Here is a 19996-nt window from a genome sequence, read left to right as displayed (position 1 = left end):
TCTACTAACAATATTCCATGTCTATCCCAAAACATGGCCGCCCAAATCTTGCTTGTTGAGATTTTTTGTTTAGCCTTAACTTTAACCAGTGATGTCGTGTGACACCATTCCCTTGATTGGGGTTTCGTTCTGGAATTATGTGAGAAGCCCATGTATCATTATATGTGACAATGTTTCTAAATGTGTATCACCTTCCTCATGACATCAGACCAAAAAACCAACCCATTTGTCTCATTTTGTGTTCCTCAGTAAGCAGCCTGGGAACCCAATGTGAGTACAATTAGTGAAATTTCAAATGTTCAGACACAAGTTTGTGCAATGCCGTTTCACTTATGGTAGGAGGTTCCAATGCTAATGATGAAATGGTAAATCACTAATGTTTACAAATCTTTTCATCAACGACAATGACCAAATCTTCTGTGATCACTGATGGCCGGACTGATCGAGGTTCATCACAGATATTTTTCCCTTCCTCTTTGAAAGCTCTCACCCTCTTCCGCATTTTGCTGTAACTTATCGCATTAGGGAAGTACCCTTCACTTATCTGTCTAAGAATACAGCGGCTGAAACTTCTTTGTTGTCAAAAACTGGATAAGTGATCGTATTTCACAGTCGGCGGGTTGATCAATTGTTTCGAACATTTTAAATTCACGCCGTAAAAAGATTTGATTTCACTGCAAATGGCATCATTTTGTACACTAGGCATGCTGGGAGCAGATGCATCATGTTGTTCGCTCGCTACTTGAATAGTTACCACGAAACGGACCTACTTTGCGGATGACCCTTCTAATATTATAGCGAAGCGGTGAACCTAATTGTATTTTGTTCAAGGTGATTATGTCTTTGTAAGTAGAGTAACAATAAATAACAATAGCTCATTGAACTTACCATAATTTGTTCTTGAGTTTCAAGTCTGGGGACCAGCTCCAGAGTAGTTTTCGTATACGGAAGTTTAGCTCCAAAACAAGTGGTATAGTTGAGAGTTTGACAAGAGGCACTGCGACGACAATACGGCAAACTTCTTGAACCATCCGCAGCTGACAATCGATCCAGCAAAAAGACAGGATTTTCAATGTCGTTAGGTTTAAATCTACGTGATGAGCCATGGATCAAGTCTAACTCTCGGTACCACTTCGAGTCATTGAAACCAAGCTTTGTATTACTGAAGTCAGTTGGTAACGACATCCCATCATGGGCGTGGAGTAGATAAAAGAAAATTATCAACCGGATATGTTGCATCCTTCTAAATATGGGTTTACTCTGAAAAATATTAAGAGCTCATGAATTATATTGGTTACCATTTCAATTTATTTAACTTACTGGTTTAGAAATAAATTGTATATAACTACTATTACCAATTTTGAAACAAATTATATTAAATAATAGTTTAAAATGTAAAAATATATTGCACTTGTTGCCAAAAAATATATAAAAAACCTCAAATGTGTTCTGCTTGACTTAAAGCTGAATATAGGGCAGTGAGCTGAGGTTGTCACACAAAAGATAACATGTATGCTCCTTTGTGCTTTTACACATTCCCTTCACATATACTTTATGAAATAGTTTTGTATAGTGGATTATCATAAAATAATTTAAATAAGATTTTAATATTTTAGGAATGTAAATAATGAAACATCTATCTAGGATAAAAAAATGAAAATGTTGTGGTTAGTTTAGAAATGTGTGTATGAAAATTATTGGCTTGTATGTGATAAAAACCACTCCAAACCAAAATAGGCTTATATTATTACAGTGCTAGGCCTATATTAAACGAATCCCTTTAAATAGAATTGAAATATTTCTGTAAATAAAAATTTAAAAAATGTAAAAAGATTTTTAAACACTTTAAAAGAACAATTTGCTGTAGCAAACTTAGAGTTCAATTCTTCTGAAAGCGTTTGATGGGTATTAAGTGTTTAATGTTGCCTACTTAAATGTTTCAATTGTCTAACATTAGTCCAAATATACAGATGTATTTTGATAAGTAAAAACCTACTGTACTACAGGCCGGTATTTATAGCTTAGCATAGTAAAGCCACTAGATAGCGCAGAAATGTAAAGAAATTTTATAGTCATTCTGGGTAGGAATACACAACTGAGCACATTTTTCAATGTAGACGCCCATTGTGCAACAGAAGTCTAGAGCGTTGACAAAGGAAGAATTGAAGGTCAGCACTGTAAAGTAGTCAATAAGGTATTCATTATAAATCATCATTATACAAACACGGTACCTTGATAAGACATCGAACTTTTGATATACTAAAAACATCTAAACAAAAATGTTTTGTCAGTGTCTGTACCAAAACAGAAATTTCACAGTATTTTAGGGGTTTTAAGGCTACAGCTCTCTGATCGAGCTAATAGACTAATCGGCTTCATTACTCTAGCAACCACAGAATTCAATAATCCACGGACTATAAAAATCCTTTATTTATCCTGATGAAAAAGAGATTAAATATACACGTATTTTTCTGATCTGGCTGTGCAGAGGAAAATTTCAAACATTGTAAGTATCAAGATATGGCAGCATTATCATGATTTGCCAATCTTATTCTGTAAATACTGAAACTACAAAGAGATATCACCATCTTATAAAGGATTATCAATCGCTAAAAGGGCTATTGTAAACATCGACTTTGGAGGACCTCCTGGAGAAAGAATAACAAATCTACTCAGCTACAAGTGTTTCAGTGGTACACTTTACAATTAGACCCATAGCAAGTCTTCTACCTACATCCCTTCACTTTGAAATTTAAGTTCCATTTTAAGTTGATTCTCTGCAAATAGACTTTACAATATTAAAGGAAATCATTAACCACTGAGCTGTCTCACAATAAGACTTCTTTATTGAACTCACAACTGTCCACTTATTTCAATGTTGTATATCTGAAATACTTTATTGTTTTATTCATTCTTATTTATTATAGCTGTTGTCATTGTTTTCTCTAAATTATAGTTGTTTATATGTAGACATCAAGATAGTTCTATGCTGGTAATTGCCTTTACAAACTGAAATAGAACAAAATTAGCAAGAATGTTTGAATGAAATCAGTAATACTCTACATATGTGTGGATAACAAATATGTACTATAGGATACAAGAGCGTACACTCCAAATTTTGATACATGTTGGTCCAACATATTTAGAAAATATTTGACATTAATGTGGACTCAGACTACTGGGCTAGGTGGGATATTTGATGAAGTGTAGGAAATAGTTGTGCAAACAATGTTTTGAGCATTTAACAGTTTTTTTGTGGAAATGAAAGTAGACTAATAAGAAATTCTTATAAGAAATTGTTAGGCCTAACAGTTATTCTAGATTCTTTTAGGTGACATAATAACGTAAACAAAAATAAATTCTTGTTAGGATGTAAGGAATAAATAGCCTACTTTAATATTTTAATACAGTTAGCCAATCAAATTGCATGTACTATGCCTAAACAATATAAAGTAGTAATTTTACTTTATCCTTTAACACCTCAATTTTTGTCAGCCCTTTATGTACCCGAGGAGGAATATGGTTGATGTATTTGTTTGAAAACATTTTTTTCCACTTGTTTAACACACGAGTATTTCACAATATGTACAACATATACAAGGGAAGAGCAGCTCTAATCCAAGTCACTCGAGGACACTTTCCTCTTCCTGCTATCCCATGTTGGTCGGCAGAACAAAATAAAACCCAAACAACCCTAGGCAGGGGTATAATAAGTGGCCACTGTGACAATCGAGTAAGCGAACTAAAGTATCAATTAGAAATGTCTAAACTATCAAATACAAAGGCATAACAGTCATTTCAAATAGTTATTGTCAGCTTTTCAGAATGTATTAAATCAATATATTGTGTCAAATTAATACAAACAAAGCAAAATCATTTGTGTGGTGTTTGAGTAATGGCCGCAAGTACAATGGCCATGATCATAGGCTACTGTGTTACAATCTGAGACACGTTTATCCAACAAAATAATAAGAAATTAATAAGTATTACACTGGTTTGTTTGTTACATTTAATAAATACACATTTATTTAATATTTTTTAGTTAATCAATAAATTATTAGTTTTTTTTTAAGATATATAATAAAATAGCTGAACTATAAAAGGCTATACTATAGTTTGAAATGTCTATAATGTAATTCAGATTGACAAATTATGCACAGATCATGAGTGACAAAAGAAAGCATGGGTAGGGTACGATAAGCGGACCCGGTTATTTATATCGAAGAATGTAATCATCGACACCTAATATTCGCATCTCAAATCCTACACTATCAATCAATATAATCTATATAGTCCTCAATAACAATCATATGTTTTAAATTAAAATATGAATTTAATATTTACAGTGATCAAACAAATTATTATAACCAAAATTAGGAAAACTGAAAATGACCATATTTGCTCCTCTCACAGTTACAGTTGTTTCTTTCCCACAAATTTCACAAAATGGGTTTTTCGGTACGAGTCCAACATGTTGAAGTCACAAAAAACATGTCTTATTATCTTTCAAAACAATGTTGTTTAGTCTTCTAAAATTGACTCTCATTTTTTATAATAAAATGTTACTTATAAATAATTGAAATATTACATTACGAGTATTATTTGAAAGTGTTTACAGCTGTTGTTGATGTAGATTATGTAAGTTAATGGTTCAAAATAATTAATCAGTATCGATTGATTATATCGATGGTTATGATTAAGTAATATTGTTTGCCAATTTCGATATAAAAAATCAGGTCCGATTATCGTACCCTACCTGAAAGCACATACATACCATCGGATATCTTGCATTAGTTCTTGATCGACGATCTTATAACCAAATATTCAGCAATAACCACCACTAGGACTAATAAATAAATAAAACTCTACACATAATTTACCTGATAAACTTGTACTTTAGTAAATCATATTTTGGGGAAAGAGCTAATATAAAAATTGGATCTCAAAATCATTTAATAAAGTCAAGTAGGCCTAGCCTAGACCGATGCAATTTCTTTAGTCTTACCCTCTCAACTTATAAAATATTTTACTACATTAAGTTATTAATTAATTTGTGGATTACAAACTGTCTCAAAAAAGGATTAAAATAAGTACATAAAAGACTTTAACAGAAGTAAACAAACTTCAGCTTCCTTTACAAACAAAGACAAAAAGACCCAAACAAATATATTAACTCAATCTAAAATTAAAAAGACTAACATTGATACTGACCTAAAAGCATTTAAAGTAGGTAAATCAAGTATTATTGTAACGATACACACTATATTTATAGCATTTTTAACATACAAAATAAATATAAAACACTACATGAGACCACACACGAATTCAAATTACCGATTTAGACCACCCACATAGCAGACCAATCTGGAAATTCTGTTTATCAGAATAGCCAACAGAACTATCCAACAGCTTTAATGCTAAACATATTTTACCTTAAACCAACTATTATACTGTACAAAGTGTTACTACAAAATTTATTTCCTTTACACAACAAAATTATATAATAATACATATAGTAAGTTATATTCAAAGTTGATTATTTATTTATTTGTATTAACAATCTACTCATTTACACTAATGAAAAATTAACAACATAGGTACTACTGTTATTACATTACATATTACTATCACATAATCATTTATTCATTCACATTAACATGCGGATTGAGTTTGGAATACAGTTGATTGTATTGATTTCAAACATAATCTCTTACACATCTCAATTTAGATGACTGAATAGTAGAAATATAACCTCTTAATTTCGACAGCCTGCATCGATTAGCATTCAATTGTCTTCCATTTATCATATTGTAGGAGTGCAGTTGCTTTCTCTTAACAAACTGCTTTATGCAGCTTGGCGGGTCAAAAGTCAGCTGAACATGTACCTATTGGATGTAAGAATTCTGGATTGAATGAGTCTACTGAAAGTGTTCCAGTCTATTTGATGTTAATATCCCCAACAGTCTTTTTCTTTACCAGCATTACGCTTTATCTGACAAGCGAGAGTACGATCCCACATTCAGATTCCTTAGTCAATGTGGCTATAGAACAATTTATAGTTCATAGTTAGAAGAAAGGGCTTTTTATCATGCCTCCTGAGTCTGTGGAACAGGTATATTCTTTTTCCTGATTTCACAACTATAGTGTGGAAGTTGTCAATCATGTCAGATTTAAGTAAAGAAGAAAAGACAAACATTTAACAGATTCTACCCAAATAAAGACGAGTTTGGCCGACTGAGGTTGCAATCACTTACCACGTCTTATGTCATGAAATTTTGTTGCACTTTACTATTGAAGTTGAGAACCAAGCATAGCACTTAAAATTGAGGTTACTGCCGTTTTGTTTAGCTTACTAGGATTTTCACCTCATGAATAGAGTGTGGTTTCATCAGGAAACAGAAGACATGAAAAAAGAGTAGAAGTCGTTGATCATTTCAAAAAAATGTAGGCCTCAAAACCAATCCTTGGGGAATATAGTTAACAAGCTTAGGCTAGAATACCACGCACTCATCAAAACTTTACAGAGCTTTACAGTGAACCAGTTAACCTTGTCATTGCAAGTGAGGTTATGACGTCGTCAGTTATCATCTGAATTGTGTCCAAATTGTAATATTAAGGTCGATGATGATGAAAAAGCTTTACAATGTGAAGGATTTTGTCAAAAGTGGAATCATATATCTTGTGTAGATATTGGAGACGAGGAATATTTTCAAGTCGGGGAGCTAAAGTGTGTTCACTGGTTTTGTGTTCTCTGCTATGGTAAGCTGGATGATTTGTTTCGTAACGTCAATCAAGTTGACGATCTAATCAATGTACACAGTTTAATTAGTAAGTTGTTCAGTATTGTAGGAGGACTTGCCAAAGACAAAATTGATATACCTAAATAATAAACTTGACCATGTCGTTAGTCAAAATGAGAGTTTAGGTGACCAAACTTGTTAACCTAAAATAAAAACAATCTCTTGTCAAAGCTGTGACTATCGATTTAGAGCAACCCACAGATAGACAGGTGATTGTGAATGAGGGTATAAACCTAGATGTAACAAATGGATCTAACGAAAGCTACCAAGACATGGATATTATTAGGCTAGACCTTCATCTACATCCAAATCTCTGGACAAGGTGCGGGAAGCTAAACGCCCAACTTAATCTTCTGTTGTGGCATCAAAATCTAGTGCAATAAACACAAACACTTTTAAGCCTACTGAGAAACAAGTAAGGCAAACTGCTGCACCACTTATTGTTACCAAGGCTAGAGCTAGTGAAGGTGATAACAACTTAAAAACTGTAGTTAGGTATCCAATTGAAAGGAAGTCTTGGGTGTTCGTGTCAAGATTTGCCCCAGAATGTACTACTGAACATTTGAAAAGGTATTTGAGTGTCAATGATGTTGAGTACGCTATTTGTGAACTGCTTAAGACCAAGTCTTTCAAAATAGACCTCCGTGTTTGTGATCTGGAGTTGGTTTTGAATGCAGAGTTCTGGCCTGAAGGAACCCTAATCAAAGAGTTACACCGCCGTAGAGTTATTAATTATGTTAAGACCCGAGTGTTTAGGCCCTTCTAATGTACCGAAAGGCCACAGCTAGGACTTAGCCTTTTGACTAACTTAGCCGAATCTGGGGGAGTGGACCATGTAGGCCTACCTAGTCGTGTTTCTTTAAACAGCCTGAAGATATTATATGGTAATGTACAATAGGTACATTACAAAAAATTGACTGATTTAGAAGTTATTACAGTTTGGAAAATATAAATGTTTTGTGTGTTAATAAACATTGGCTATACTAGGGCAATTTTTACTTGTACCTAGCTGGTTTCAAGCTGGCCTCAATCTATTGTAGGCCGCAGAGAATGCATGGTGGTGCTGCTACCTACGTGCAAGATACCTTGGAGTATTATAAACTTGATGTTAGCACTTTTTGCATAGAAATGAATTTAGAGGTATGTGCCATTAGGCATTTTACTACTAAGGTTATTGTGATTGTAATGTTAAGAGCGGTAGTAATGTTAGAATATTCCTATACCAACTTTATTTATTTTTGGAATATTTGCAAAAATTTAAGTGTAGTATTGTTCTGTGTGGAGATTTTAACATTGAAGCTTGTGGCAATGAACAGAATACTCTTAGACTCCACAATTTGTTAAGAACAGCTGGGCTCTATTGCAAAAATTTCAAACCAATAAGAGGACTAGCCAGTATTGGCTATATTGTCACTAACATTAGAGTTTGAGTATTGAAATATCTATGTTGTGTCAAATTAAACCAGATAATAACGCTAATGAGGTTCTTGATGAAATTAGCTTTCGACAGCTTCTACTTTTGAAGCTCATGGATTTCAAACAGTGCTTGAACGGCTTCGATTGGGCTTTTTTGTTGGGTGGTCTTAGCTGTGAAAATATGTTTAATAAACATATTCCTTCACGGGTTATATATTTTTTTGCCTGTAAAATATAAGAAAAGTACCATTAACATCCCAAAAACTAAATATCAACAATTGTATACAGTAGAATTGGTCGTATTGAAAGATGAGGTTATGAGCTCCTTTAGACGAAATTCTACTACTGGTCTACTCTATGACAGAAACGTCAACGTAAAAGCCAAAAAGCTTTATAAAGCTGAAATGAATGAAACTACGAAAAGTAGTTATGCAGACTTTATCCTCAACTCAGACAACACATGTAAAGCTGCTTGGTAGGTTGTGAAGAGCGAGCTGGGCTCAAACAGTGTCTATTACGATATTCCAGCTGCCGATGTTTTCGCCAACTTCTTTTTTGAGGCCGTAAGTAATGTGAGGTAAAGTATCCCTCAAGTGGATACTGCGGCAGCTGATCTCGTGCAAGTCGCAACCCCTGAGATTTCCTTCAAATGGAGTACTGCTTCTTCTATGGACATATATAATATAGTAGTCAAAATGAAACCAAATAGAAGCTGTGATATATATATATATATATATATATATATATATATATATATGTGTGTGTGTGTGTGTGTGTGTGTGTGTGTGTGTGTGTGTGTGTGTGTGTGTGTGTGTGTGTGTGTGTGTGTGTGTGTGTGTGTTTTATCTTCTGTAGTACTTAAGAATGTAATTGATTTTTTTTTTCTTTTTCTGTAGCCTTATGCATTAATGCCAGTCTACTTGAAGGTATTTTCCAAGCTCTACAGTTGTGCCAATCTTTAAAAAATGTGATAAGGTTAAGGTAAATAACTATAGACCGATCTCTCTGGTACCTATTTTGGTAAAGTCTACGAATCAGTAATAAAATTGCAGTTGAACACTTTTTTGAGCACAATAAGTTGTTTACCAACATGGTTTTAGATCTGGACTGTCCACGGTGGACGAAGTAGAGGATTTAGTATCCCATGTGCTCTTCAGTTTTGAGAGCGGATATGACACCATTGCGGTGCTTTGCGACTTTTCTAAGGCCTTCGACTGCGTTGACCGGGATATTCTACTGAAAAAGCTTGAACACTATGGTATGATTGGCTGTGAAAATTCACTGTTTAACTCTTACCTCAGCAATTGGCTTCAAAAAGTTTACTCAAAAGGCGGTTTCTCAGATTATGATGAAAAAACCCTTTGGTGTACCACAGGGACCGGTGTTGGGTCCACTATTGTTTCTTGTTATGATAAATGATCTTGACGAAAACATCAACTGTAAAACTATAATGTTTGCGGATGAGGTCACTCTTTTGACTTCTAGAACTGATGAAACTGTTGCTAATTTAATTGAGCAGGCTGATGTTTGGTATAGAGCAAATTTGTTTTATTTAGACCATGACAAGTCCCGGGTATTTTATTTACTGTAAATGATAGGAAATGTGATTTTATTCAAAGCGAAGCGGCTTGGGATTTTGTTGGATCCTAAGCTATCCTAGCATGTGCATGTAGAGCATATTTTAAAAAGATTAAGAAGAGTTGTATTTTTTAAGTCATTTAAGACCATTTAAAAATAGTATATCACGATTTATTTCAAAGTATATTCTCATATGGTTTGCTTTTGTGGGGAAATTCTTTTACAGTAAACAGTATTTTGTTAGTACAAAAGAAAGCTATCAGAATTATTGCAAAGGCTGATTTCAGATCTCAATGCAGATCACTTTTTATCCAAGAGGGTATTCTGACTATTGTTAATATGTTTATTTTTCTCTGCTTGCAGCATGTAAAGAAACCCCTGCCCTGCACCACACTAAACAATAATGTACATATACATAACACAAGAAACAGTAGCAAAATTGCTAGACATTTCACCAGGCCCTAAAAAGTATTAAATGCCCATGAGGTTGTAAATATAAAGCTTTTTAACGGTTTGTCTAAGAGTGCTCAGCATGTTAGTTTTATAAGATTTAAGAAAATAATACATTCCTGCTTGATTGTAAATCCGTTCTAAAGGCTGTGTAAGTTTTATGAATCAAATGTTGCTGATGTACGCTTTGTGTAATTATCCTCTTTTTTTAGATACGTTTTAATGCTTGTACGTTTGAATTGTTTTGCATAAACATTGTTGTTATTTTTAGATATTATTTGCTTGTGTTTTTGACTTGTTTTGCACGCTATGAAATGTACTGTTGTTTTATGTTGTTTATCTGTAGTATCGTTGTTTTATCTGTAGTGTGACCGACAAGATCTGATGCATGTATATGTCCTTGAGATCAATAAAGTTATTCTATTCTATTCTTAAGGTAAGGACTCATCATGTCCAGAACCGCATCACTGCCTCCTTATCTTTCAAGCTCAATTTCTAAACAAGAACAAAAAATCCTGCTTATACGGATATTAATATTGATATACATATATATTAAATGGCCGGCTAGTAGATAATTTCTTTTAAAGCTTATGACTATTATTTCCCACCAGATCATATTGAGTAATTTTCTTCGGGAATTTTACCATAGGCCGGTAACGTGCAAATATTTCCTATTTTGTCTTCTCTTTTGTATAGTTCTGTTAATATTGAGAATATCAGGAAAGACCTTATTACTCACATACACATACTTGTTGGAAACATGAGCACGTGAGGCAGCTACAGCTTGAATGGTGGACTTCGGGATATTTACCGTTATATCTGTTATGTTGATGCTGCTGCGAATATCGTGATACTAAGAGGAGGGGGGTAATATTTGACGTGTTCGTTCACTACACAGAACAATTTTTTCCGAAAACATGTTCTCTTTCACTGGTTTTACTGTCAAAAAACTTTAGCAAACCTAAACCCAGAGGACCATATTTTTTCTATCTGCTTCAGAAAAATACTGATTGTCCTTTTTTCGAATTTGGGATGCCTGAGTTTTAAATGATCTCATGGTCTACTGAAGATTTCTGGTTAATGAGATCTCGGCAGGAAGCAAACAAAAATCATTCATAGACATCCTTAATACCTTGTCATTTCAGTATCGGGTACCTATATTAACATAATATATTCTAGGTTGAAGTGAATCGAGATTTTCAGCTTCTTGTCCTTCAGAATCGGAACAAGGTTCCTAGTGGATTTCAACCGAAAAGATGCGATGGCTGATTCATACCTTATCGAAAGGGCAGTTAAAATTCTAAACCTCAAAACTGTAGTTTAGCTAACTGTTCAACACGTGACAGTCAGACTGAGATGTGTAAATAAGAACCGATGTATAGTGTTAACGCTCACCTGATGGAGTAATTGTAGAGGATAATGTCTCTATCTGGCGATGAACGCCCACGGTTGGTAATTGTGGAGCAATTGTTCACACTGTACTAGCTCGCGTCGCCTACCAGCCAATTATAAACGTCACACAAGACTCTTCAGACAAAGCAAACTTGATTGACAGAGTGGCCATTTGGCTGCGACTGGAAATAGTGAATGGTGAAGAGGAGGACATACAACTGTTTCACTGATTCTCTCTAGGCTTTACAGACTAGTTCTCTTTAGTGGGAATAAGGAAAACAAATAAATTACGAAGTTCATATCTAGTTCTATAATGGATTAACTTTTAGATAATCCCATGCCACAGTATTGAACTATCAGAATTCAAATGGAGTAGTTAACAAACAAGTCGTATTAAAGAGGGTTGGTTAACCATGCCGTAATTGCAAAGTATCATAAGATTGATTTGTCCGATCTCAGTGCATAACTAAACCCGGATATATTTTTTCATGACTGAACTGCATGAACTTTAGTGGGTGGAACAAGATGACTATTAGAGATGCAAGCGCATCCCTTAAACCGAGATTAGGTTCCCTATCCTAATTGTGGGAGCACGTTGAATGAGGTAATGCTATTTTGAACTGTTGTGGATATAAGCATACTCCCTATTATTGTTGTTATTATTATTACCATCGATAGCTCCTTTTTATGCAGAGAGATAAAACTACAATCAACTATCGTGGTCTTTTGTTTTGTATTTGTCTTCTTTCTTCCCCAAAACCCTTAATGTATTCACTTTGTTTATTCTCTCTTACTCTGTCTACGTCTTTCTTGTCCTTTTCTTTTTGTGTTTGTTTGGTCCTCTGTTTTGTGATATTGTCCTATACTCCATCTTGTTTGACATCTCTTCTCCAGATGTTCTCTTAACGAGATCTTCCATATTTACGTACTCTCTATTAATATAATCTTCTCCCACTTACATCCCGTTATCCCATGTACGAGTTATGCTGTTATTTTCATATAGTTCTGTAACTATCCTGAGGTGCTTTGTAGAACTGTACTGAAGGCCACGATTAATATTTCATCGATGTCAAAATTAATGATAATAATTCAACATTTTCTCTAACTAAACTCACTAATAAAGTATTTTTATGTTGATTATTTTCACTATAAATTGATTCTATTGAACACTGTTTGGTAGTAATTTAACTTTAAACTGCTTGGTTGACATACTGTAATGAATAAACAATCCATTGTTAATCGTGTTTTGAAAGGTACACCAAATCATATTGTTTGTGGCCTTTCCCTTCTATTATTTTTAATTCATATTAGTTTGATGCTATGTTAGTGAAATTTGCCTTTATAAATCACTGGAAATCAACAAGTAGTTCATTTCATGGTAAGTAACTCAATCAGGGAACCGTTCTTAAAAAATAAGTGCCAGATATCTAATATGAACAGAGGACTAATGAAGACTAATGAATTATACTGACATCTGGTCAACTAACTACGGAGTAAAGTGCTCCGTTAGAAGTCGATGACTCCAACGCCATCTTGATTACTTATTACTTCCTAAATGTCTAAAGCCTGTAAAGCCCAAGAGGCGAAAGCAGCCAAGAGGATCTCGGCGAGACATCACTATCAGACGAGGTGTTGCGCCCGCGCCCGTTCGCATGCCCATATCTGGACCATCTGATGAGAACCGCCCCCGCCCAGCGGCTTCTGACCTCCAAATTTGAACCCGGTGTCCTTGACCGGCCCTCTGTCAAACCGACCTTCCATTACAGGACCGCTGTGCTGACACTACAACGGCCATAAACTGAGCGAGCATCAGGCGGTGGCACCACAAATCACACGCACGAAGTACGAGCATTTCCCGAAGTATCACAAAACTGGCAGGGACTCCCGCTGAAAGAGCCGTGTCGCTGTTGTGCAACATCGTAAAGATCGAGGCATCATAAAGACATCCGGGGAGATGTCTGAATAAAACCGTGGAGGAGGTGGTCCCCGAACATTGCTATAAACTTCTGGGATTTTGTTTCAAAATAATTCAAATTTTTAACACCATCAAAATCAGCAACTGTTTTGAAACATTCGGTCCGTACATGGGCTTGGGGGTATAACATTAAGGTAGGTGGAAGATTTATCACTTAATAAATAAAGTATAACTGTATGCAAATTTAAAATTAACTTGACATATACCTTCCATATCAGTCGGAAGAAAGGTAGAGTTCACATGAGGCTGTCAACTTGAAGATACATTAATAGTTTATGAACTTAACCCTGTGGTCAAAAAGTGATAGATGAGACATTGGTAGCCAAGTATGTTCACAAAGGTTTCTTCTTAACAAGCTCGTATCCAAGAAAAACATTTGGTAAACTTCTGACAAGTTTGCCTCGAGTAGATGTATTCCTCTGGTAAATGATTATATCCTTGGTTAAGTTAGCTATCCAGTAAACTCAGCCTTTGATGAACCAATCCTCCTCGTGTACTTATTCTTATAAATAGCACATACCTGCAGCTTCACCCAAGATTTCTATGCAACATCCAGTGTATTTGTTTTAACTTCTCCCACAATTTCAGTAACACTTGAACTATTTTATATCAATGTAGAAGAATTCCATTGTCTAAGTCGAAGTTCATAGTTTTCTTAGGATGAGAATTTGTGATGCAGTACGCTAGGGTCCTGTGATATTTAAAAAAATAGAATTAGTCATATTCCTTGCGTCAGGTACTCATTTTTCAGTGTTTCAGAGGACCAGAATTTAAGAAAACCTACGAGTAATTCTTATTTCAGGTTTTGCACTTCTAGTTAAAATGAATTATATTTCTAACGCAAAATTAGACTTTGCTATTTTTTCCCAAGAAACAATATAAATAGTCTTACATATAATTTTGTAATGTGGTTGGATTCAAAACAGTAGTTTTCTAAATTTTATGGATATAGATATTATTGAAGATTAAAATCTAAAAACTAACACCCATAATACTTACATATTTCAAACCACTTACTTATGACAGTTGTAATCCGTATGTAAAGACAATACATGATACAGTAAAGTACATACGAGTATTCTTGCTTCCCAATATCATACCATTGTTCATATCATTGTTCGCAATATCATACTATTTCCTCGGTTCAGTGTAGGAATTATATCAGTATGTTTATACGTAATCAGTATCGTAAACCTCATCAGTTAGAGATGGATGACGATTTTCTATCATAAAAATTGCATTTAGTGTCTCGTGTATTGCTTTGTGATTCCACTTGCTATAATCACGGGCTCACTGCGCTCGCTTTTTTCCTTTAAAAGTAGTCACGAAGCGAATGGTTTGTTGAATCAAGCTAATGACTAGTCCCTACGTTTTTGATCCTTCATCTACTGTAAATATGCCGTTCCACAATGTCTAACGAAACCAAATTCAATACCTTACACGTTACATGTACGCAATCCCGATTTAGTTTATTAATCCGTAATTAATTGGTTTGCCTTGTTGCCACGATGATGAAATATAAAGTGTTGTTATTTTTGTTATGCTTTCACTCTATAAATGTAAATAAATTGAAATTATTGGTTAAATCCATTAAATATAAGATATAGCCGTAATAATAATACAATGTTAACACAGAAAAGTTGATTACATTTAACAGGCTCTTTCAATTCATATTACACAATTTTAGAGTAAGATCAAGATGAGATTTTTTGATGTTTCAGGGACCAATGGGCCGTAGTCCGGAGAACTTTTTGAAATAAGAATAGGCCTATACTCATCCCAAGGGCCCTAATAATGTCAGTACAAACGGTTGAATAGTTTGTGCGTATAAGCAAAACAAATAATGAAACGCACTTTCGCAATTATAATATTTTTAGGATTAGGATTTACTCAACTCCCTCAAGTAAAGAAGTGCCTGTTTTTTAACCCCCGGTAACCTTACTGGCCCTGGGAATATTTTCTAGATGAAATAGAACTCCTTGACCATCTAATTCGGCCGATAAAAATTACCGTGTTTAATCAAGCTTTCTTCAGGTATTCCAAGCACCTTTATGTTAAGACTCTTTGTGCAAGTGAGTTACTTAGAGCATAGAAGTCATGCCCACTTTTTGGTACAATAGAAACTTGAAATTTAGAAAAATTCTAGCTTGGACCGTGACCCACTAGAAAACGCCTAAAAGATATAAATTTCTTATTTTATATTAAAAAAATTCAAGGGATGAGTGAATTCTTGTGATAAGTTGAATTTGAAGATAAGGTTTGCCAGAGAATTAAAAGCACAATAGTGTTTACTTTTTTTCTGGATTTTAACAAAGTTTTGTCTATGATGGATGTTTTGTGGTTCAACCGTTGGAGATACGACAAAAAGTGACTAAACATTTAATATCGAATACGTAAAACTCCTATACGATTACGCCAGTGGATTTGAATTAGGAACTCTGGTTTGCCAGTTACACAGATTGGGAGAATGGACTGCATCGGTCAGCTATTGTGGGATAATAAAATGGCCGCCTTATTAAACTTAAGTTTCATGATCTAACTGTACTTTAATTTACGAGACCAACGTATGGGCGTGGTATTGCCTTACAACCTCAAAAGTGATTTTAATCGATATCATGATCGTTATACTATTACTTAATTACAATATATTTGACATAACGAAAAGATATTAATAAGCTGGTTGAGATTGAAGATTTACTATTTACTCACCAGAACGAGTTTATATTTGTTTGTCATATTGAGAACGAAAACCCTGTTTTTGCTGCAAAAAGGTTTCTTTCTGATAGAGTACATTTTCGTAAAATGTTTGAAACATAACGATTAAATTATTATTTTGGGAAAAAAGTTAGTAAATATTTTGATTGACCAGGATATATAAAATAGTTTTTATAAAACAAAAATGACGTTTATAATTTTTATATCCGCCATTCAATTAGTTTCATCTCCATCAAATAAAAAAAAAAAAACTATATAGTATCAGTCAGTTATTGTATATGTTTCGGAGATATTAATCATCAGACTACACCACAAAAATATACCCCGAATAGCTTCGTTTCAAGTTAAAATTGTGCATGCCGCGGTATGCCGTTGCGTTTAAATGTAAGCATATGTAGACGCCAGTGTGAACTCAAGAGAGCACACAAGAGAAGCATTCCGGTGGAGTTAATTGAATTGTTATTTTATCCAAAATATTTAACCAATAATTTGTAATTTATTGCCAAAGAGAGAAATTGGTTTATTACAAATCGTAGTGACTAAACTGGTGGTTAGAACGATATAACCGAATAGTCAACAGTCAACCAAACAAAATTTATGTGATTTTTGGAAGCTACTTAAGACTACCTAGGGTTTTAAATACAAATATCCTCTATTTTGCCAGCGAAAACAAGTTTTTTATGTCTGTTTTTGTAAATAACAAGTTAAATATTTTTTCCGAATATAATGTCCATAGTCTGTGTATGAGACAAGGAAATATCTGAAGTGGTTTTGGATGTCCTGTGTAAAAGAATTGCTACCCGCAAAGAGTAGGCAGAAGTCTAATTCAATGCGCGGATGATGTAAAAGAATTGCTACCCGCAAAGAATAGGCAGAGGTCTAATTCAATGCGGATGATGACGCGTTTGACTTGGTAGGTGCGTGATATATTCTCTGTGTTAATATTAATAGATACATTGTTGCATAGATTATCCTATTATTTAACAATTCCTCATAGTTTTATCCTTTAGTAGGTCTTAATAGCACGTGATCCAGATCCAAGTCTGAATATTTTCTGAATCACGAAGATCCAGAAAAGAATCAATTATAAGTCAATAAACAGGGTAACTGTAGGAAATGGTATTGATCAGATTGTATTGGTCGGATAAGGTATTAGATTAGATAAGGTCGATTCTCCAAGTCACCTTCAGGAATTCCCAATGACGTGTTCTGACTAACGAGAGTGTTCGTATCTGGGTCAGCATGGCAAGGTACATTGACAATTCTCCGAGTCAAATCTCATCGTCCGGACCTCTTAAGTACCTGGCCTTCGGGTTGTTGGATTACAGCTCTACATCACGAGCTATAGAGGAAAGCCGCAACGAGGCAACTGAGTACCAGGAACTACGATCTGTGAGGCTCGACCCATTACACGCTTGTCAAGATTTATCCGACTGCTCTGCCGCTCCTCCGTTCTCGCAACAATCAAATATATTCCATTGTTGCGGCCATGCAAATGATCCCCAGCGTGCGATGCGTTGTGACGCCCGTATTTGTCATCGTTATTGAAATGGAGACAACAAATTCCGCCATGACTGTCACTAAATTGAATTGTACATCGCGACGTATGGGATATGCTAATGGAGATGCGGTCGATAGTGCCGCCGCCGCGAGTGTGGGACGCGGTGGCGCGGAGGGAGAGTCTCTAGACAGTTTCAGACAGCACTGTGACTGATCTGCGAGACCGCAGGTGTTCTGACTGATTGAGCGACTCGATTTGATTTGTATCTGGAAGAGAAATTTCAAAATTGACATTATTGATAGGCGGATTCCTGTCAGACGCCTTCTCGGAACTCAGGACCTCGTAATGTGTCTGTTAAATATTACAAAATCATGCATTTAGGACGTTTAGGCCATAAAGCGAATTTAGTGTTTAAAAACTGGTCATGGTGTATGTATGAATTCAATTAATTATGAACACCATCAACAGAGTACTGGATCAATTACTGAACTTCGGTTAAGTGAACTTTATGGAATTTTCATGAAACATTAGAATGAATCGATTTACAGATATTTAAGATAGTGAACGTAAAAATAACACATATTCGTATTTAGCAACTATCGCATTTTTTATCGCATCTTTATTGATATTAAATACATCTTCAATACTTTCGAAATTGGGTACTTCTAAAGAGTAAGTCAAAGAATTGTACAAGCTTAGAATCATGACTGCGTAACCGAAAACCACGGATTCGATTCTTAGGAAAAACTATAAAAATTCGAAAATGAGTTTTGTCCGTTTTAATTTTAAAATATTTAACATCATACATTAAAAACCATACATAAGTATAAAATCCATAAAAAATGTTTGGCTAATTAAATATGGTTATGGACGAATGTGGATCTGATAATTTTCATTCAATGAACTGTAGAAACATATTTGAGGCGGCAGTATGGAATGCAATAAGGGATTGGTCTCTGAAGTTCTTAGAAGGGAAGTTGTACCTGTCGAATAAAGCTTTTGGAGGAAAATATATCTGTTCGTACTTAAGTCATAAATGTAAAAAGCCGTAGGGATAATAAGCAGCTGTACTATATATTTTTAGAATATACCAGTTTGTTTAAGCTGCAAATAATTGGGACATGTAGGAAAGTACTTTCGCCTTATATAAGGTGAGGCAGATGTGATTTAGTGATCATACCAAAACATTTTACAACCATTTCTTTCTCTATAAACCCTAGTTTGACGTCAAGAAACTCAATAAAATTACTATGTTACCATAAAGAGTGGCCAAGTTTAGGGTAGGGATGTTATTTCAGAAAATTGTTTAATGTAAACATAGGTTGTTACAACTTTTTAAAGGTCACATTACATTGGACATTTTGGTCAAAATAACAGTTCAGGATCTATTTACAGGATGTGCCAAGGTGTTTTATGATTAATTTTGAAATTCAGTATATAGGCATTGAAATAACATTCAGAACAAACAATGTAGCAGTGACTGGGCTGAACAGAACTCATAATGGGAAATAATAACATTTTTTCCTGTCGCCTAATCTCTGTTTAGAGCAAAGTTCGAGTATACGAGCACATTTTTTATTATCTATTAACATTATAAGTGAGCAAGGAAATCTGTGCATGATATAAAATGATTTCCTCTTAAAACAGAAAAGTTACGCCATCCTTTGTTAATAATGTCTTCTTAATGATCGGGCTTCTCTAGTATGCAGTGCAGTTCCAGCAGATACCAACAGTTTTGAATATATAATTCCACACTTCAAACTAGTTCCTTTCTCAAATAGATAGTTTGACACGAAAATATTAAGGATCATGGAATTGATAGTACCACATTCTCCTTAGAAAGACTGAATGCCTGATACAGTCGAAAGGTGAGTAATGGAATCGCTGTAGATGGCGAAACCACGGGTATGTCGGAACCAAACAGAGATAACAAAGTCAGAATCGATTTGTTAAAGAGCCCCATCTGAGCGGGAGATCAGCGATGTACGCGGCCGCTGTATATCAAACATGGGGACTATTTGTTAGTTTTTGCCAGGCGGCATTCTTGCAACTGGAGCTTCATGCCGATATTTGTCACGATACTATCACACATAGGACATCTCCATCCACCGAGCTCTCGAGGCTGGACCATTTTACATGATGTACGCCTTATAAATTCTCGCTTTCGTT

The 19996-nt window shown here is 34.8% G+C and overlaps 1 protein-coding gene across 1 annotated transcript in view; it reads right to left on the bottom strand.

Annotated features, from left to right (window-relative positions):
• LOC124362443 (protein smoothened) overlaps window positions 1-5345 on the bottom strand; it is a 53084-nt gene extending 47739 nt beyond the window's left edge. The window contains exons 1-2 of the mRNA XM_046816952.1: window positions 5212-5345; window positions 889-1260 (exon numbers count right to left, since the gene is read on the bottom strand). Coding sequence (XP_046672908.1) covers window positions 889-1239 — 351 coding nt within the window. The 5' untranslated portion in view covers window positions 1240-1260; window positions 5212-5345. The remainder of the gene's footprint in view (window positions 1-888; window positions 1261-5211) is intronic.
• Window positions 5346-19996: the final 14651 nt, after the last annotated feature.

The sequence above is a fragment of the Homalodisca vitripennis genome, chromosome 5 (assembly GCF_021130785.1).
Source record: "Homalodisca vitripennis isolate AUS2020 chromosome 5, UT_GWSS_2.1, whole genome shotgun sequence".
Taxonomy (NCBI): Eukaryota; Metazoa; Arthropoda; class Insecta; order Hemiptera; family Cicadellidae; genus Homalodisca; species Homalodisca vitripennis.
Note: the sequence above shows the minus strand (reverse complement) of the source record. Positions and strands in the feature narration are given on the sequence as shown.